This window comes from Lineus longissimus, chromosome 19 (genome assembly GCF_910592395.1).
Source record: "Lineus longissimus chromosome 19, tnLinLong1.2, whole genome shotgun sequence".
Taxonomy (NCBI): Eukaryota; Metazoa; Nemertea; class Pilidiophora; order Heteronemertea; family Lineidae; genus Lineus; species Lineus longissimus.
This window is the reverse complement of record NC_088326.1, coordinates 10818366-10833957: the sequence shown is the minus strand read 5'-3', so window position 1 is coordinate 10833957 and position 15592 is coordinate 10818366. Positions and strand designations below refer to the sequence as shown.

Sequence of the window (15592 nt, the reverse complement as noted above, 5' to 3'; positions counted from 1 at the left end):
TGCTAGCTAAGTTTTTCTGTGCTAGCTAAGTTTTTCTGTGCTAGCTAAGTTGCAGTTCTGTGCTAGCTAAGTTTTTCTGTGCTAGCTTAGTTGCAGTTCTGTGCTAGCTAAGTTTTTCTGTGCTAGCTAAGTTGCAGTTCTGTGCTAGCTAAGTTTTTCTGTGCTAGCTAAGTTGCAGTTCTGTGCTAGCTAAGTTTTTCTGTGCTTGCTAAGTTGCAGTTCTGTGCTAGCTAAGTTGCAGTTTAGGACTTAGCAATAGTGCTGGACCACATGTAGCCCAGCTGAAGTTCAGGACTGCTAAGCTTAACAGCTCTGGACGAAGTTAGAGTACTGGACTTGCTGCAGTTCTGGACTAAATAAGCAAGAGTAGTGGACTAGCTAAGGTGCAGCTCTACACTAGCTACCCTAACTATTTTACCAATCAAGACTAACCTAGATAATTTCAGCTATACTAGCTATTTCAGTTTTACGCTAACATTCTACTAATGATCAAGTTATAAATAATCTACAGCTAAAATCTGAAGATACATTTCTACACTAGCTAATGGTTCACATGGTGAGCTAATTAACGGTTCTCTAAACTGGTATAACAGACACATTACGTTATTCTGATTACCAATCTCAACAAACCTAGCTAAGATAATATGCAAATTTGTTCATGCTACACTAGCTTGCAATGAGATCTACACAAGCTCCTTCAGGACTGGGCCTTAAAATATAAAATTGATGTTTTTCCCCAAAAAATACGAAAGTCTTGAAGATATTTTGTTTCTCAGAGAATTGTCACAGCAACAGGTTTTGACCATCCTCGTTTTTGACAATTTCTGTTCTTGCCCATGGCAATAGATGGCGCTAACAGTCCTGAAAGAGCTAGCCAAGTTACGACTCAATCCTACCAGGTACGTCAAACCCATACTACTCTAGCTACGCTTTATAAGACTAAATATTTCGAGGGACTTACTTCTTAGCTCTTTTGTTGGCAATTGTTGGAGTCGCTTGCCGATGTTCATTAGGGCTCGGACGAACTCCAGCTGGGGGCTCAGTCTGGGCGCCTGAAGGGAAAGAAACATCAAGATCTCATGAGCAAATCACACATTTGAAAATTTCAAATCATTAAATTTCAGATGCATGATTTACCCAGGACTAGATTAATTTTGGTGACAAATGGTACCACCAGACCACAAATGGTCCCATCAGACGACGAATGGCACCATCTGACCACAAATGGTACCATCAGACCACAAATGGTACCATCAGACAACAAATGGTACCATCAGACCACAAATGGTGCCATCAGACCACAGATGGTACCATCAGACCACAGATGGTACCATCAGACCACAGATGGTACCACCAGACCACAAATGGTACCACCAGACCACAGATGGTACCATCAGACAAATCATGCCATCAATATTTTGGTAAATGTTATGCTTGGCTTGTCACTTGAAAAGCGACACAAAGGCTATCTCTGCCTATGGAGGAAAATGGAAATAAAGAGAGAAACTCCAATATCACTTGGAGTCAATTTTTACCCCTCTCTGCAGCATTAGCTCAGCGGGCCTTGGTATTTTCCGTGCCCTGCCCTAGATCGAGACAAGATCCGACAAAACAGTAGGCACTTACCCCGCAATGGCACTCAATAGACATTCCCTTGAGGTCGCTCAGCACACCTTCCTCGGAGTCGAAGCACGTACACCCGTTGTCGAACGCCCGCCCGCTCGTCAAGTCGCCGCAAAGGGCCTTGCTGTTCGCATTGACGGCACTCTGGCAACGTTTGAGGTGGTGTCCTTGCGGCGCACTGAGCGCCACCTGTGGGACTCCTGTCACATCGGAGTGCGCTCGTACGTGATGTATCTTCTTGTTTGGTGAGAGGACACTGGTGGGTATCGTTGGACTAGGAAGGGTACCAGGACTAGTAGGCAGCTTATCTTTCGGTCTGAAGTACGAAGGACGTCGAGAGTTAATATTTCATCATAAGATGTACCGGGTACAAGATTTCTCGATTTTTTTGTTGCCAATTATTTGAAGTATGTTTGCCTTTGAAACCAAAACATGGTGACTCGCATTAGAAGTTTGAAGACGAATCCTATCAAAATATCCAACAATTCCAGTAAGGAAAGATTTGATAGGATACCATATTTTGGGCCAAATTGCAGATCACTGGATGTATAGGCCCAGTGCTGTTCTGCAACATTTCATTACTCGACCTAAGCACTGTCAAGTTCAAGACTTCAGTCACCAAAACTGACAAGTAAAGTGACCTGCTCGAGGTCACAATCCTTACCTCAGCTCTTCCGACATGATCATCTTTCGGAGTTTGAGACCCTTTGTTTTCGAGCTGGCCTTGGGGTAGTCGGAGTAAGCACCAAGGAGCCAGGAAGCCATAACGGAGAATTCTACACTCGTCCGGCACCTAGAAAGACGGAGAAAATAATTCGAAATTTAGAAATCATTGAGTAACGAAAGTTGAGGAACAGGGGGCAGATCCAAGACTCAGGGAAAGAGTAAGGGCTTTGCAGCCCCCCTTTTTTTACCTTTGTGGCCCCACTGAAATATTTTTTCATAACGTTCAAATATCATCATCAATTTCAAAAGTTTTCAGGAATTAGGGGGAGCACGGGTCAAGACTGTCCCCCATTGGATTAACCCCTTAAGAGGCCACAGAGATTTTTTTGATTTTTTAACACTAAGGACCAGATAAAGCTTTTGCCAAAAAACTTTCCAAAAAAATTTCAAACTTGGTTCAGTTAACAACTTAGGCCTCTCAACACAGAATGATAATGTGCGATATCATTAGGTCAGTTCTTGTCGCTTGACCAGTGACCCCATCACTATATATCAGTCTGGTTCAAATCTTCAAAAAAATTGGGAAATTTTGCCAAATAGAGACTTCAATGCCCTTGGAGTTTATGCCAGAAGATTTAGGTATATTTTGTGAAATATTTCTGGTTGTTACAAACTGCTTACAAACTCCTCATAAGAATTCTCAGATAAAGTTCATACAGGGTTCAAATTATTTTCCTTGTCAAACTTAATTACGTTAATTATCAATTAGGCTAATTGGTTACGTGACATGCCAACAGTTCACACAGGAAAGTGTGATACTAAACAAAAGAACTCCCAATTAGAGCAGATCATGGGACGAATATCATGGAATTCCCCCATGTTCTTATCGCAGCAATAAAAATCACTTGTGAGTGACTAAGTGCAAGGGTACCGATTTACCAAACAGAGCAAGTTGGAAAGTAGGCCTTGGCCCGCCGCTATAATGCAGGCCTAGCACTACTGGGGTGTTATGTAATAATGATATTAGTCACTGGCCTACTGCGGTGCAAGCAAGGCCTATTTACTTTATAGAAAGTCCATGTATATGTACACAGCTAGGTAAAAATTGACATTGAACTTGAATGGCCAGTTCTCACAAGTTTGTGGGGTTGACAGGAACAACTAATTTTCAAATATTTGTGACTTTTTTATGAATAGATATGTTGATATATCCATCAAATCTCTCCGTGCACTTTCCGAATTTGTTAAAACTCTTGACCTTGACTTGGCCTTGCCTGATAGAGATCTCAATGATGGTGAACTCGTGACATTGGCCTTGATTTGTGTACATCCCCACAGCCAAATTCACCAAAAATTGAAAGTTTTAGATACACTGACTGTCATCAAACACGATCATTACTAGATCAGGGTCAGATACGATTTTTGGAGCTGATAATAGCACATTCTCAAGTAAAATGCACACAAATGTACAGTGACTCTTGTTCAACTTGACATGAGATGGACTCCTAATATGCAGAGCTCCCCCACATATTAGTTGCTTTTACACGAGGACGGTTTTAGCCCTCCTCACCTCGAGCCACTTGAAGCCGGATCACCTGTAACTGGCTTTGCGCTGTCTACACGGAGACGGATCAAATCGCCGGCCCCAGGTCAGTTCAGGCCACTTAAACCACTAACCCGTCGCATGGTGGCGCATGTGACTCTTTATTCGGTGGATCATATATATATGATATACTGCGCTACCCGATTTTAGTACCGTGCGCAAAGTGACTCGAGGCCAGATCGGTTCTACACGAGAGATTAAGCCTCTTGAATTGGCTCCAACCCGCCTCAAGTGACTCGAGACTGCAGTGCTAACGCGCCTCGGGTCAGGTCACTTGGAGACAGTTCTGATTTCGTTCTACACGGTAAAAATTATCCTGACCCGCCTCGAGCTGGCTCGAAGCCGGTTCCAACTGTCCTCGTGTAGAACGGGCTGTTGAGATGTGCTTATCTTGTCATTCTCAGATGACCTAAAATAAACATCCACAATGGAATTTGAACGTTTATTTTAGTTAATTAGGCCAACTAAAACAAAACACTCCCCCAAGACTGTCCCTGCAAAGTCTCTGGATTGGTAAGGGAGACTGACAGACCCCCACTTTTGCGAACTAACTTCACACTGCGCACCCCAAAGTAAGTGTCGCACGTCGGTTTCACCTCACAAGAAAGAGGGAACTACAATATGTAGATTTTGTTGGTCACACCCCAAGGTGAACACTAGTGGAGACTACCTTCAGTCAGGACACCACCCACTCTAGTATAAAGGACAAATTTTCATCCCAAATTGGTTGTCAATGAACTTCACCTCATCAGTCAGGACTCACTCTTGAGAGAGCACTTGTCGGTCAAGGGGGGGGTCTTAATAGAGAGCTTCTACTGTACTTTAAAGGGGATTTCGCACAGCAACGATTCAGTCTACTTTTTACATTTTCCTTTTTAAATGAACCGTCTCATTTCCTATTCATAAGTCTGGTGCAGATCAGTTAGCTAGATTCTAATAGGCCTGCTGGGGTTCCATTCAGCAACTTGCGTATAACTTGACGATGCTTAAGTATCTACTGAGGTGAGGGAAGGTCATTGTACTTGTCGTAAGAATACGCTTTAAAGTGACCCGCTCTAATATCGGTCTGAGAGTTCACATACCCACCTGTGAATAATGTAAGGATGTATAGCCTCTGCCACATCGTGCATGTGAATGTACATATTTAGTAACTGTGGCAAGTAGAAGTCAACCTCGTCCGGATCGAAGCTGAAAAGTTTGTTTCCGAGATACGTCAACACACCAGGCTCCTTCGAGTTGAACAAATACGTGATCGCTATTGACATATCAAAAAGTTTCGATTCGAACAATCGCAGTAGCCATGACTGTTTCGCTGTTGTGGCGTTTTGTTCCCGCTGCGCCCGCTTTTCTGCGGCGGAGTCGGAAAGAGGTCCGTCGGGTCGGTCCTTGGGGCCGACTACGATTCGATTCAATCCCAAGCCTAAACTCAAGTCCATATTTTTGGGGTCCAATTTTTGTTTCACGGGACTTTTTAATAAAATTTTGACGTCCTGGTCGTGGTGACTTTGTATTTGTTCGACGGTGGGCGGTAACGGCGAATCCGGTTCTAACGATTCCGGGTCGGACCGCAATTCCGGACTCTCCCGTCCGTTCAATTCCACGTGTCCATTCAACGCCCCGTGCATGTCCATTATTATCGAATGCGGGAACAAACCATTTTTTAAATTTTTCACATCGAAATTTTTGCATTGACAATTTCCGCAACCGTTTTCGGAATTCTCCTCTCCTTCCTCGTGTGCACACGGCTCCTCAATTATGCGGAATGGCACGTGCACGCCGGCACTTCCTCGGCGGCAATCCCATTTGATCTTCCCCGGTGGCGCGGTATTCCCGGGCCCCGTACAGTTATTATGATTAATTTCCATGTTCTCCAATCCGTTTACTAAATCTGACGACATCTTTAATATCTTGCCGTATAATTTAACCATTTATGCGATTTATATCCGACGTTTAACGACAAAGGTTCTGATGGCCTTGTGAAGATTTGATGATTTCTCGTTGGTCTGCGTTTTATTGCGTTGTGACTAGATTTTCAGTGGATGCAGTCTGAAAGATATAACAAACAAACAAAATGAGAAAGATATAACAAACAAACAACACGAGAATAGAAAAATATTTAGGCACCAAAAAATATTGTGGTCTTGAGTGGTCTCAAAAACATTCGAAGTTAATACAGTTGCCTGAAAATGAGACGCAAGTTATATTGATATAACCATAAAAGAACACATCTGAATATACTCTGGTTTCACTGATGTAAGACTGGTCATTGTACAAACTTGAAAACGGCCAAGCTGGAAGAGCGGAACAAGATGTCATGACCACTGGACAACAGGATGTCGCCAACCTCTTTCTATCCAAACTGAACATGATGAATGGCACTTTTAAGATCCCCTGCTCCATATCGAGCTGGTTCAGAACCGGTCTTACATCAATGAAATCAGACTCATCCACGTCATGCAGAAATGCCAAATATTTCAGGGACTGAAGCCAAACAACAGTACTTCCAACATCAACACTCATGACGACCATCTGCTCAAAAGCAAAACAGACCCATCAGACCCGCCCACATCTTGACCAGCAAGGTTTTTGTACATATCACCAACCCCGGCTACGTTTAAGGAAGTATAGACCAGGAGGTTCAGGATGACCCGCCCAATGTTAGTGCTCCACGACATGCACGTACAAGACTAGAATTCCTACATCCATTCACATGTCTGTTCACATGTGAACATGTCTGTTCACATGTCTGTTTACATGTGAACATGTCTGTTTACATGTTCACATGTTCACATGTCTGTTTACATGTTCACATGTCTGTTCACATGTTCACATGTCTATTTACATGTTCACATGTCTGTTCACATGTTCACATGTCTGTTCACATGTCTGTTTACATGTTCACATGTCTGTTTACATATTCACATGTCTGTCTCAATCCTCACCAGGCTCATCCACATGCTCCTCCCCATTGCACATATTCTAAAGCTGCCGACCTAGCCGCATTTTGACCCAAACCCACCCCTCCTTTTGAAATCCAAATGAAAAATATCCATCCTCAATGCCACTGTACACATGTCTGAAGCAAAATGAATACACTAATATTCCACACCTGACTCATAACTGGATTATTTGCTGGAAGCTTGCCGATTAGTCTCGCAGAGTGCATGTAGAGTCCGTACTTATTATCATCTGTTCTGCAACATCAGGTACAATATGTACATCACTCCGCTCATTATACATAGTATAGGCCTTATCAGCTCGTTATACATGTTACAGGCCTGGCCAGCTGACATCTCATGATTACTCATCATGGCATGCAGGCAAAACATGATTCAACCAGACTAGGCCTGATTCTGAGAATCTCATTAGGGCTTATACCAGAACGGGCGAGGTACTTTCTTCTTCCATGACGATGGAAATGCATGAAATATACCACCAAGAATATACTCACTAAAGAATATGCAAAATCTGAATTAGACTGATTGAACTTAGTTCCAATTATTGAACATAGGGGGCTTTTTAACACTAAATCTGTTGATGCCGGACCGTCTACTCTTTCTCTGCCAATCACTTATCTCATTCTCATCGCTTAGGCATGAGTATTCCAACGGGAATTTAGGTGCCCGCCTCCCTCCATAACTAAGAGGATGGCCGCATCACCGCAATTTCGATATTCACCTGTTGTCTGACCTTATTCACTGACATTCCACTCTCATATCTCAGCACCATGGAAACCAAATAACCAATGATAAATGATCATGAATAGTGTCCTGCAAGTACCGAGGAGCCATCATCATAGTCACCATGGAAACAATCCCTCTGTGGAGTTGACAGCAGGAGAGGTGATTTGTGATTATTGCCAAAAGAAGTCGAAGGTGTGCCATGAATAAAATGTATTTATCGTTCCTGATCTGCTTCTGACTCTGTCTCATCGCCGGGAATTGGTCGGCAACGTGGTGGGTTAGTGATTAGAATAGCGAGACGGTGAGCCCCCCCACCTCCCCCCAAGAGCAAATATCAAAGTTCAAACAGAGTTGTGCTCATTCTACCCTTTCACCAGCAAATATTCATACCAAAATTACCCATTTTTGACCCCACATAGATGCAGTATTTAAAACCTCTCTCACAACTTTGACGGCTAAATCAGAAAGAAGCAGGCTTTAAGTATATATATACCTCAAAGCTAAAACACTTCACCGGGAAGTCCATCCGGAGCAGAATTCTGAGGATAAACAACCATATGTCTATGTATAAAAGCCCACAGCTGAATCTTGGGCCTGGGGGTCATTTTCTAACCCCTCAACATTGAAAACACATCAAAACGCAATGATTGAAATTCACCACGGAAATAACATGGGAAATCCCACTTTCTGAGTAGGCTCATGATAGCTCATAGAGTATTTTCTCAAACCTGTACATACTTGAAATTGACGTTTGATTATGGATCAGTATCGAAATGGTGCTTGGCAGGTTTCAGTTTTGAAATTGCGGAACCCTGGCCCAAACTGTTAATACGCAATCTGACCCTCCCTCTCTCATTTCTCTCCATCTCTAAGACTAGTGTCGCAATATCGAGGTCCCCTATTCAAACATCACACACACAATGAGCCACAACTGTAAACTCTATCGATTTCTCTATTATTGTAATCCAAGGCAAAGTCTGAATTTATTATGAATGTGTTTGCCCTAGATCTCTCTGGTATTGCGCTGGCTGGGAGGTCGGCACTAGTTGTGTATACGCGTGACTGTTATGGACTCTTGTGACACGATCCCGAGGTTGAAGAGAATTTCAGTTTGCATATGCCACGATTCCAGCGATTGATTTTCTGCGCCTGTATTTTTGTTGACAATAAATTAACCCTTTCATCATGCTTTTAAGGTAAAACTAAAGCGATTCTATTTTGCCAATCTTAGGAAGACCAGAACCCTATCAAACACCATAAATAGGACAAGGTTCTGTTTTCGGAGGCCAAAATGGAGGTTTAAGGTGAAACTATAAAAGTGACTCCATTTTGCCAATCTAAGAAACACCAGAACTCAAAGCCCACAAAATGGTAAAAGTATTACCTGGAGAATATTCCTCCGAAAGCAGAATCTTGTCCGATTTATGGTGTTTGATAGGGTTCTGGTGTTCCTAAGATTGGCAAAATAGAGTCGCTCAAGTTTCCTCTCGAAGCAAAGACAACTTCAGAATAAGATGCTTACCAAGATTCCTCAATATGAGTTTCAGGATGACATTATTTCCGAACCGAATCCTGAACAGGCCAAAAAAAAATTTCCTGACAATATCCAGATCCTACTATTAGAGCAACTTTTTAAGAACACGTATTCTACAATCTCAGAAATTATCCCAAATTTTACGAATGGAATCTGACCGAAAATACAGCCAAATTTGACTCTTGACATGAACTGTACCCGGCTGACTACCAGAAACGAATGGCCCGCTGTCAACCAAGACCCCCTAACACCAAGAACAAACAAACATACATGGCCTATATACATAGGCCTACTTGCCTGTGCTTGACTTACTGCACTAAGATTGCACTAAAACTTGTACCGGACTTTAAAATCTTCAATCACCGCCCACGAACAATGAGGAAAACAATAGAAAGTTTGAAAGGCATAATCCTTACTTGGGCTAACAGTGTGGAAAACTTTAAGACAATTACCCAGCTGGGTGTGACTATTAACTTGTTAAGTGACAGGAAAGTTCGTCTAAACATCCCCCACACATGGTAATTATCATTTTGTAGGCCTAATCAAACAGGGGTTTGAAAACATAAGATTACATAATGTGATCGCACCAAACAAAAGGACTGTCATTGGCAAGGGTGTTCTACACCTACCTACATGTGGCAGAGAGTCATAGGGCCGTGTAAAATCAGTCAAGTCTACGAACATTTTCGAGGGATTCAAAGTCTACCAGGAAAGGACCTTTTTAACATGCGCTCAGAGCATGATCTGATTACTTAAATGTTTTGACAAGGTCAGAAAATTTGGACAAAACAAATGACGGTTATACTTGTAATGACAGTCACAACAAATAAGACTGACAAGCAGGGCTGTATTAATGCGGGTACAGGAGGGACACTGCCCCCCCCCCCAGACATCTCCTTGTTTTTCTAGCAAATGCAGCTCTTCTGAGAGCCTAATCCTCCCCCAAGGACAGAAACTTTTAAACTTATTTAGGGTTTTGGACTCACAAACTTGAGGCTTGGGAAAGAGCTGACATCAGCCACTCACTCCATCCAGAGATGTCAATTTGAGCCGGGCTCCTTTTTATACCAAATTTTGGTCCATCCAACCAGATTATAATCATCCAGGCTCTCTGACCATGTGGCTTGTTTAGCTGATATCCCACTGAAGGCCTTGCGCTAGGCCTTCTGGATTAGGAGTCAAGTCAAAGTTTGGGCAAGATCTAGGGAGTTTGGCAACAGGTATGAAGTTATTGGGAGTCCTGGACCAAGTTTCATGCTTCAAAAAACACTTTACGGGAGTTATCTCTCGAGCCCTATGACCAAGTATATGTTGCAGAGAAGTCTTGCCAAAGAACATGTGGGTCCAGATGGATTACAATAGGCTAAACGTTTTCATTTTGTTATAAATGTATCTACAGTCCTATTAATAATCGATTTTTTAATCGACTTTGGCTGTCTAAACCACCACTACACATCTACACAAGTAGGCCTATAACCAAGGTGAAGGGCATTCGTGATATAAATTTGTCACTAAATAATCGATCACTCAGTGCTCTTGTACTGGACGTCCAAAGTTCGAAGTATACGCAAACGGCTATGATAACAATGTATTGGTTAAGTGGGTTACCTCATTTCATTGTACGCGTAGATGAACTTATTTATTATGTATTGTGTGTAGGCCTCGCTTTATTCAATCAGAGGGCCTAAGTGAAACAGGGGGAATAATTCCCTGGTTACCCTGAATTCTGACCAATGGTGACCAATGGTATCAGGTCAGCAAACTTCACATCATGATCAGTCTTTTTTGGGCCAGGGCAGCCTTTTTTCTTTTCGTACCTGATTATTTATGACCAGTGGGCATCCATATCATCAAGAATGAATAAAGACTACATGCAGTCCCTCGGGACTGAGAAGTGCTGTCGTTAAAAGAGAGGTGTCCTGATTCGAGAGATCAAATTGAATGAAAACGACCAATTTGGGACTGAAACTAGTGTCCTTTATTAGAGAGGCTGTCTTTAATAGAGAGATGTCGGCTAATAAGAGGGGAGGTTCCACTGTATCAGAATTTAATGACCAGTGAAAAGTTTTTCAACTTTGTTTACTTTCACCACACTGATCGTTGACCTCTATCACAATTTTTGGAATTGATATGCTCCACAACAGGCATATTTTAGGATAATTTCGAAATACTTGTTTGATACTTTATGCAGTGGTGCCACATTCCCAGCCCAGGCAAGACTGAATCTCCCTTAGGTCCGTCGGTGAAGTGACTCTCACTGCCTTGCAAACGGAAGGTCTGGGTTCAAACTCTAGTGAGCGAGGCCTCCGTCGTTTTGCGCAATACATTTGGCTCGCAGAGTTAGAACTGCGTAGAGCAATTTGGGGGAATTTTACGCAGATCTTGGAGCCTTACCCCCAAGACAAATCTGGGTAGGAATGGGTTAAAGCGGCTGGATCGAAAACAGTCATCAATTGCTCATTTGCGGTTTCAGACAAACCCATCAAAGGCAGAAACCGTCAATGAACCCATGTAAGGGCATTCTCGTAGATCAAATTCACGCTCGCTCATACTACAGAAGTCGGCGGTAGTACTCTAGTTCCGACTTCGTAAAATTCTTACTAAAATGTGACGTCAATACTCTGTGGTTGAGTACGTAAGACACCATCGCCTTATACACTGAATGAAACTCGTCCGTCGTTCTCTCTCTCTCTGACCTGATTTCTACCAACACCATCATATCCGCAACCACCGCGCCCTTATTTGGAAAATCCAATACACAACAACTCCAACCTTTTAAAACACAAAGCGATATTTTTAGCGACATTGAAGAACCTGACGCCAATGACGTCAGAGGGAGACCCAGGAAATATCAAGACCTTGCTCTTAACCAATCAGGATCAAGGTAACAAACAATGACCAATCAAACAGAAGCTTGCAAAGAGCGCAATGACGCAAACGGGGATCTTCCTTATGAGATCAAAGTACGGTGTCATTTTCTCAGACTACAACAGATACCTGGGCAAATATGGGTATTGGAAATTTTTCCAGAAGAGCTCATAGCTATTGTTGCTTGCGCTTGCAAGATCGCTGCAGCTAAAGGTTAGCGGAAGCCAGAGCCCTGGATCTATTTTCGTCTCATGACAAATATGGTTACAATTCTGCAGCGGCTCGGTTTCTAACGATAAAAAAGTGTCACAATGACGTCAATTGTACGCAGCGGAAACCTTTCATGTATTTTGTTTGTTTACGATGGCAAATCAACTGTGAAATTTACAATGTATACTGTCTTGCCGGAAATTCCATTGAGAAGGAAATTTTGTCATTGATATGACACTTTGGAGCACAATAGTCTACTTTGTATAGTGACTTAGTACAGATATTCGATAACATTGTTATGAGGGTCAACCACTGGCCAAACTTGATCCAAAATCAATAGGGACCTGTGAAATACAACCAACGTACATTCAGTGACTGAAGCAGTTCCGCAATCTTCATATCTAAAAAATAACAATGACTTGAATGAGATACCAAGTTCGGGATTTCAAGAATGTTTTGAAAAGCAAACCAGTCTTCATCAGACCAAGAGGCACAAAAAGTGTCATTTCTCCTTGACAAAAAGATTCTGCCACATCTGAAAGGCCGATTTTTCTAATGTTGGCCCCTGCACAGCACAAGACCTCCTAGGGCCCTACACCAAGTCTACACCAGCAACAAAGCACATGACACCTTCTTAGTACCACACAGAGAGGCTCGATAGACCCAGCAAATTCTACTATGTCCCACCTTATTCAATTAGACACAAACTGTCAGTTCAAACACCCAGAATGATCATGAAAATGAAACCTGGTTTCTTTCCACAATCGTTTCTCTGCTACAGTTTTCTCCCAAAACGTTTGTTTCTGTCACCAAAAACAAGTGATATTTGTCGCAGCTTGAGCTTCAAAAGTCGCAAACCCACAATTTTCAAGCCGACTTGACAAGCGGTGTATTTTCTCCCCCTATAAAAATACCACAGCCAGTGGAAGAAGGGTTCACTGATGACTCCAACACATCAATTGTAACAAACCCCATCCAACCCTTATCTTAATTTTTCAAGTAGTTCCCTTGGGCGGACAACAAGGGGTTTAGGGATGACTCTCAGACACTTCCCAGTAATCAAACATGTAACACTTCATAACCTGTTGTAAGGTAGGTTGGTGCAATCATAGCCTCAGTACAATTATACCATCAGTCTGCACTCATGTGTTCTACCAGCTCGTTTCAACACTATAGCAGCTATGATTTTGTACTGGGACAATAATTGTACCACGTCACCTTACACAACGCGCTGAACCCTCGACAGTGCAATAGCAACGACTGATCGATGTCACAAACCCATAAAACCCTAATCAACAGACACACAGTCCTAATACACAGTACAGTGGCACCTCCCTTAGCAGACACCTCTCTATAAGGACAACCTCTCTATTGAGGACACTAGTTTTGGTCCCAAATTGGTTGTTTCTATTCAATTCGACCTCTCTAATCAGGACACCTCTCTATTAAGGACAGCACTTGCCAGTCCCGCAGGTGTCCTTAATAGAGAGGTTTTACTGTAATTCTCAAGGCAAGCTAACGATGGGTTAATTGCCAATTCCTCTACTGATGACACATGCAACAGTCAATACACCTTGTACATTACATAACTCACGGCGCCCTAACCGCACAACATATCTGCTGATTGACGTCACATGCTGAACTGGTGAATCACACCGATCAATAATCCCGCTTTACGCCATTGACGCTAACTTTGCTAACATGGCTAGCTGTAGCCACAGCGCATAGATTCTGATATGTTACCGTACATCATCTCGTGCAGGTAGATCGGGATATTAATGAATAACAGGTAGCCATAGAATGGCGGATGTTGTCAATTTCTGCGATAGTAGCAAAGTGGTTGTTGCTTCCGCGTGAGTCGATTTCACTGGGTTTGATGGCGATGATGAGAATTTAGAACCATTAAAGATCAATCACTGTGAATCAGAAAATTTTATGACAAATGAAAAGTTGGAGGAAGGAAATTGGGTCGATTACTAAATGATTTTTTTCAAGAATGACAAATCAGAACCTGACCATCAGAAAGTGCTCATGGATTGGAGAGCTTTGCAATGAATGGTTTTGTCAAAGGGGAATCAGAAAAAAAATTGGTCAAATTCATCGAAGTTACTTTGTAGCTCATAAAGTCATACATGGGGCAAGGATTGGGATACCTGCCAATACCAAACCCCTATTTTTATCTTGAAAGCGATTTGAATCATTTAGAATGACTGCTTCCGGTTCCTGATGAAGGTAATTCTAAAACAAATAGGCAAAAAGTGAAAATGAAAACGGAAGTGTACAGAATTGATCCAATTTTGATTGGAATTTTCAACGTGTGTACCTCGAACTCACCGAAAACATGACCATTAAGACTTTTACTCTAAGACCTAGGGGCCTACCCGAAAGAATTATTGTAACACCAGTGATGGCCAAGGAAAACGAGGTTGATGGACAAACCAAATTTGATCCAAGGTGATATCTCAAACTTCTCTAAAATATCACCATTCAGACTTCTAACTCTAGTGCCAACAGGGGCCTACCATTGAACCAAGGTGACATGAGTGAAAAGGGTATGGAAATGAGACTCCATGGACAAGCCAAAGCAGAGCAAAGGTGATATTTCACACACAAATCCAGCAGTCCCTCGATAAAATCCTGGGCTGAGATGCCTGCAACTGCAAGCAAAACATGACCATTCACCAGTGGCAAAACAATTCCTTTTCTGTCTTACCTTTTCTTATAGAATCTCTGAAGATATTATCCAGCAATGCTAAAATGAAGACCGAACAATCAACGAAAGACACACTCAGCCCAGCTTCCAGACCAGAACACCACTCACTGAATGCCCAACAACAGTCGCAAAATAATACAAGCCACCCAGCTTCTACCAGTCCAGAGAACTTCATGTAAACAAGATCAAAACCAGACAAGTCCAGCTTCAAGTCCAAATGAAGCCTACATTATTACCAAACTTGTTGTTGCTTTCTCTTTTAAAACCAGAAATAACGACATTGACCCTGGGTAAAAAAGCCATGCGGTTTCAGTTCCTAGTGCAATACACTTAATAGAGTAATTAGTTGGCAATTAGTTGGCCTAGAAATTAACAGAGTAGCCAATCACAGACAATGTAGGCGCACAGTTTGATCACTCCCCGTAGCCTTACCAAAACCAACCTCTGGAATCCAATTGTGATCACGAGCGACGATTTTTAAATTTCACATCCTCGCTGTTGAAATATCACCATCACATGGTACAGCCACAAGAAACCAGCACAAACAGGACTTCGACAGCCAGCAAATCCTGGTCATGGCAAAAATATGAATGACGAATAGTTTCAAACTTGGCCAGTGGAGTTTCAACTCTGGACTTTGGACAAGTTTTGTTTTAACAATCGGTTTGATAGTTAACAGATTACTTTGATAG

The 15592-nt window shown here is 42.3% G+C and overlaps 1 protein-coding gene across 6 annotated transcripts in view; it reads right to left on the bottom strand.

The window, feature by feature from the left end:
* LOC135502714 (phosphatidylinositol 4-kinase beta-like) overlaps positions 1–15592 on the bottom strand; it is a 50516-nt gene that overhangs the window by 19323 nt on the left and 15601 nt on the right. For 3 of the 6 annotated variants that reach the window (XM_064795680.1, XM_064795685.1, XM_064795684.1), the window contains exons 2-5: positions 4979–5938; positions 2288–2416; positions 1627–1939; positions 962–1052 (exon numbers count right to left, since the gene is read on the bottom strand). In XM_064795680.1, the coding sequence (XP_064651750.1) occupies positions 962–1052; positions 1627–1939; positions 2288–2416; positions 4979–5820 (1375 nt within the window). In that variant the 5' untranslated portion in view covers positions 5821–5938. Of the gene's footprint in view, positions 1–961; positions 1053–1626; positions 1940–2287; positions 2417–4978; positions 5939–6834; positions 6913–9097; positions 9252–14900; positions 15011–15592 lie in introns of those variants that run through there. The other 3 variants (XM_064795682.1, XM_064795683.1, XM_064795681.1) reach the window with 3 other exon arrangements.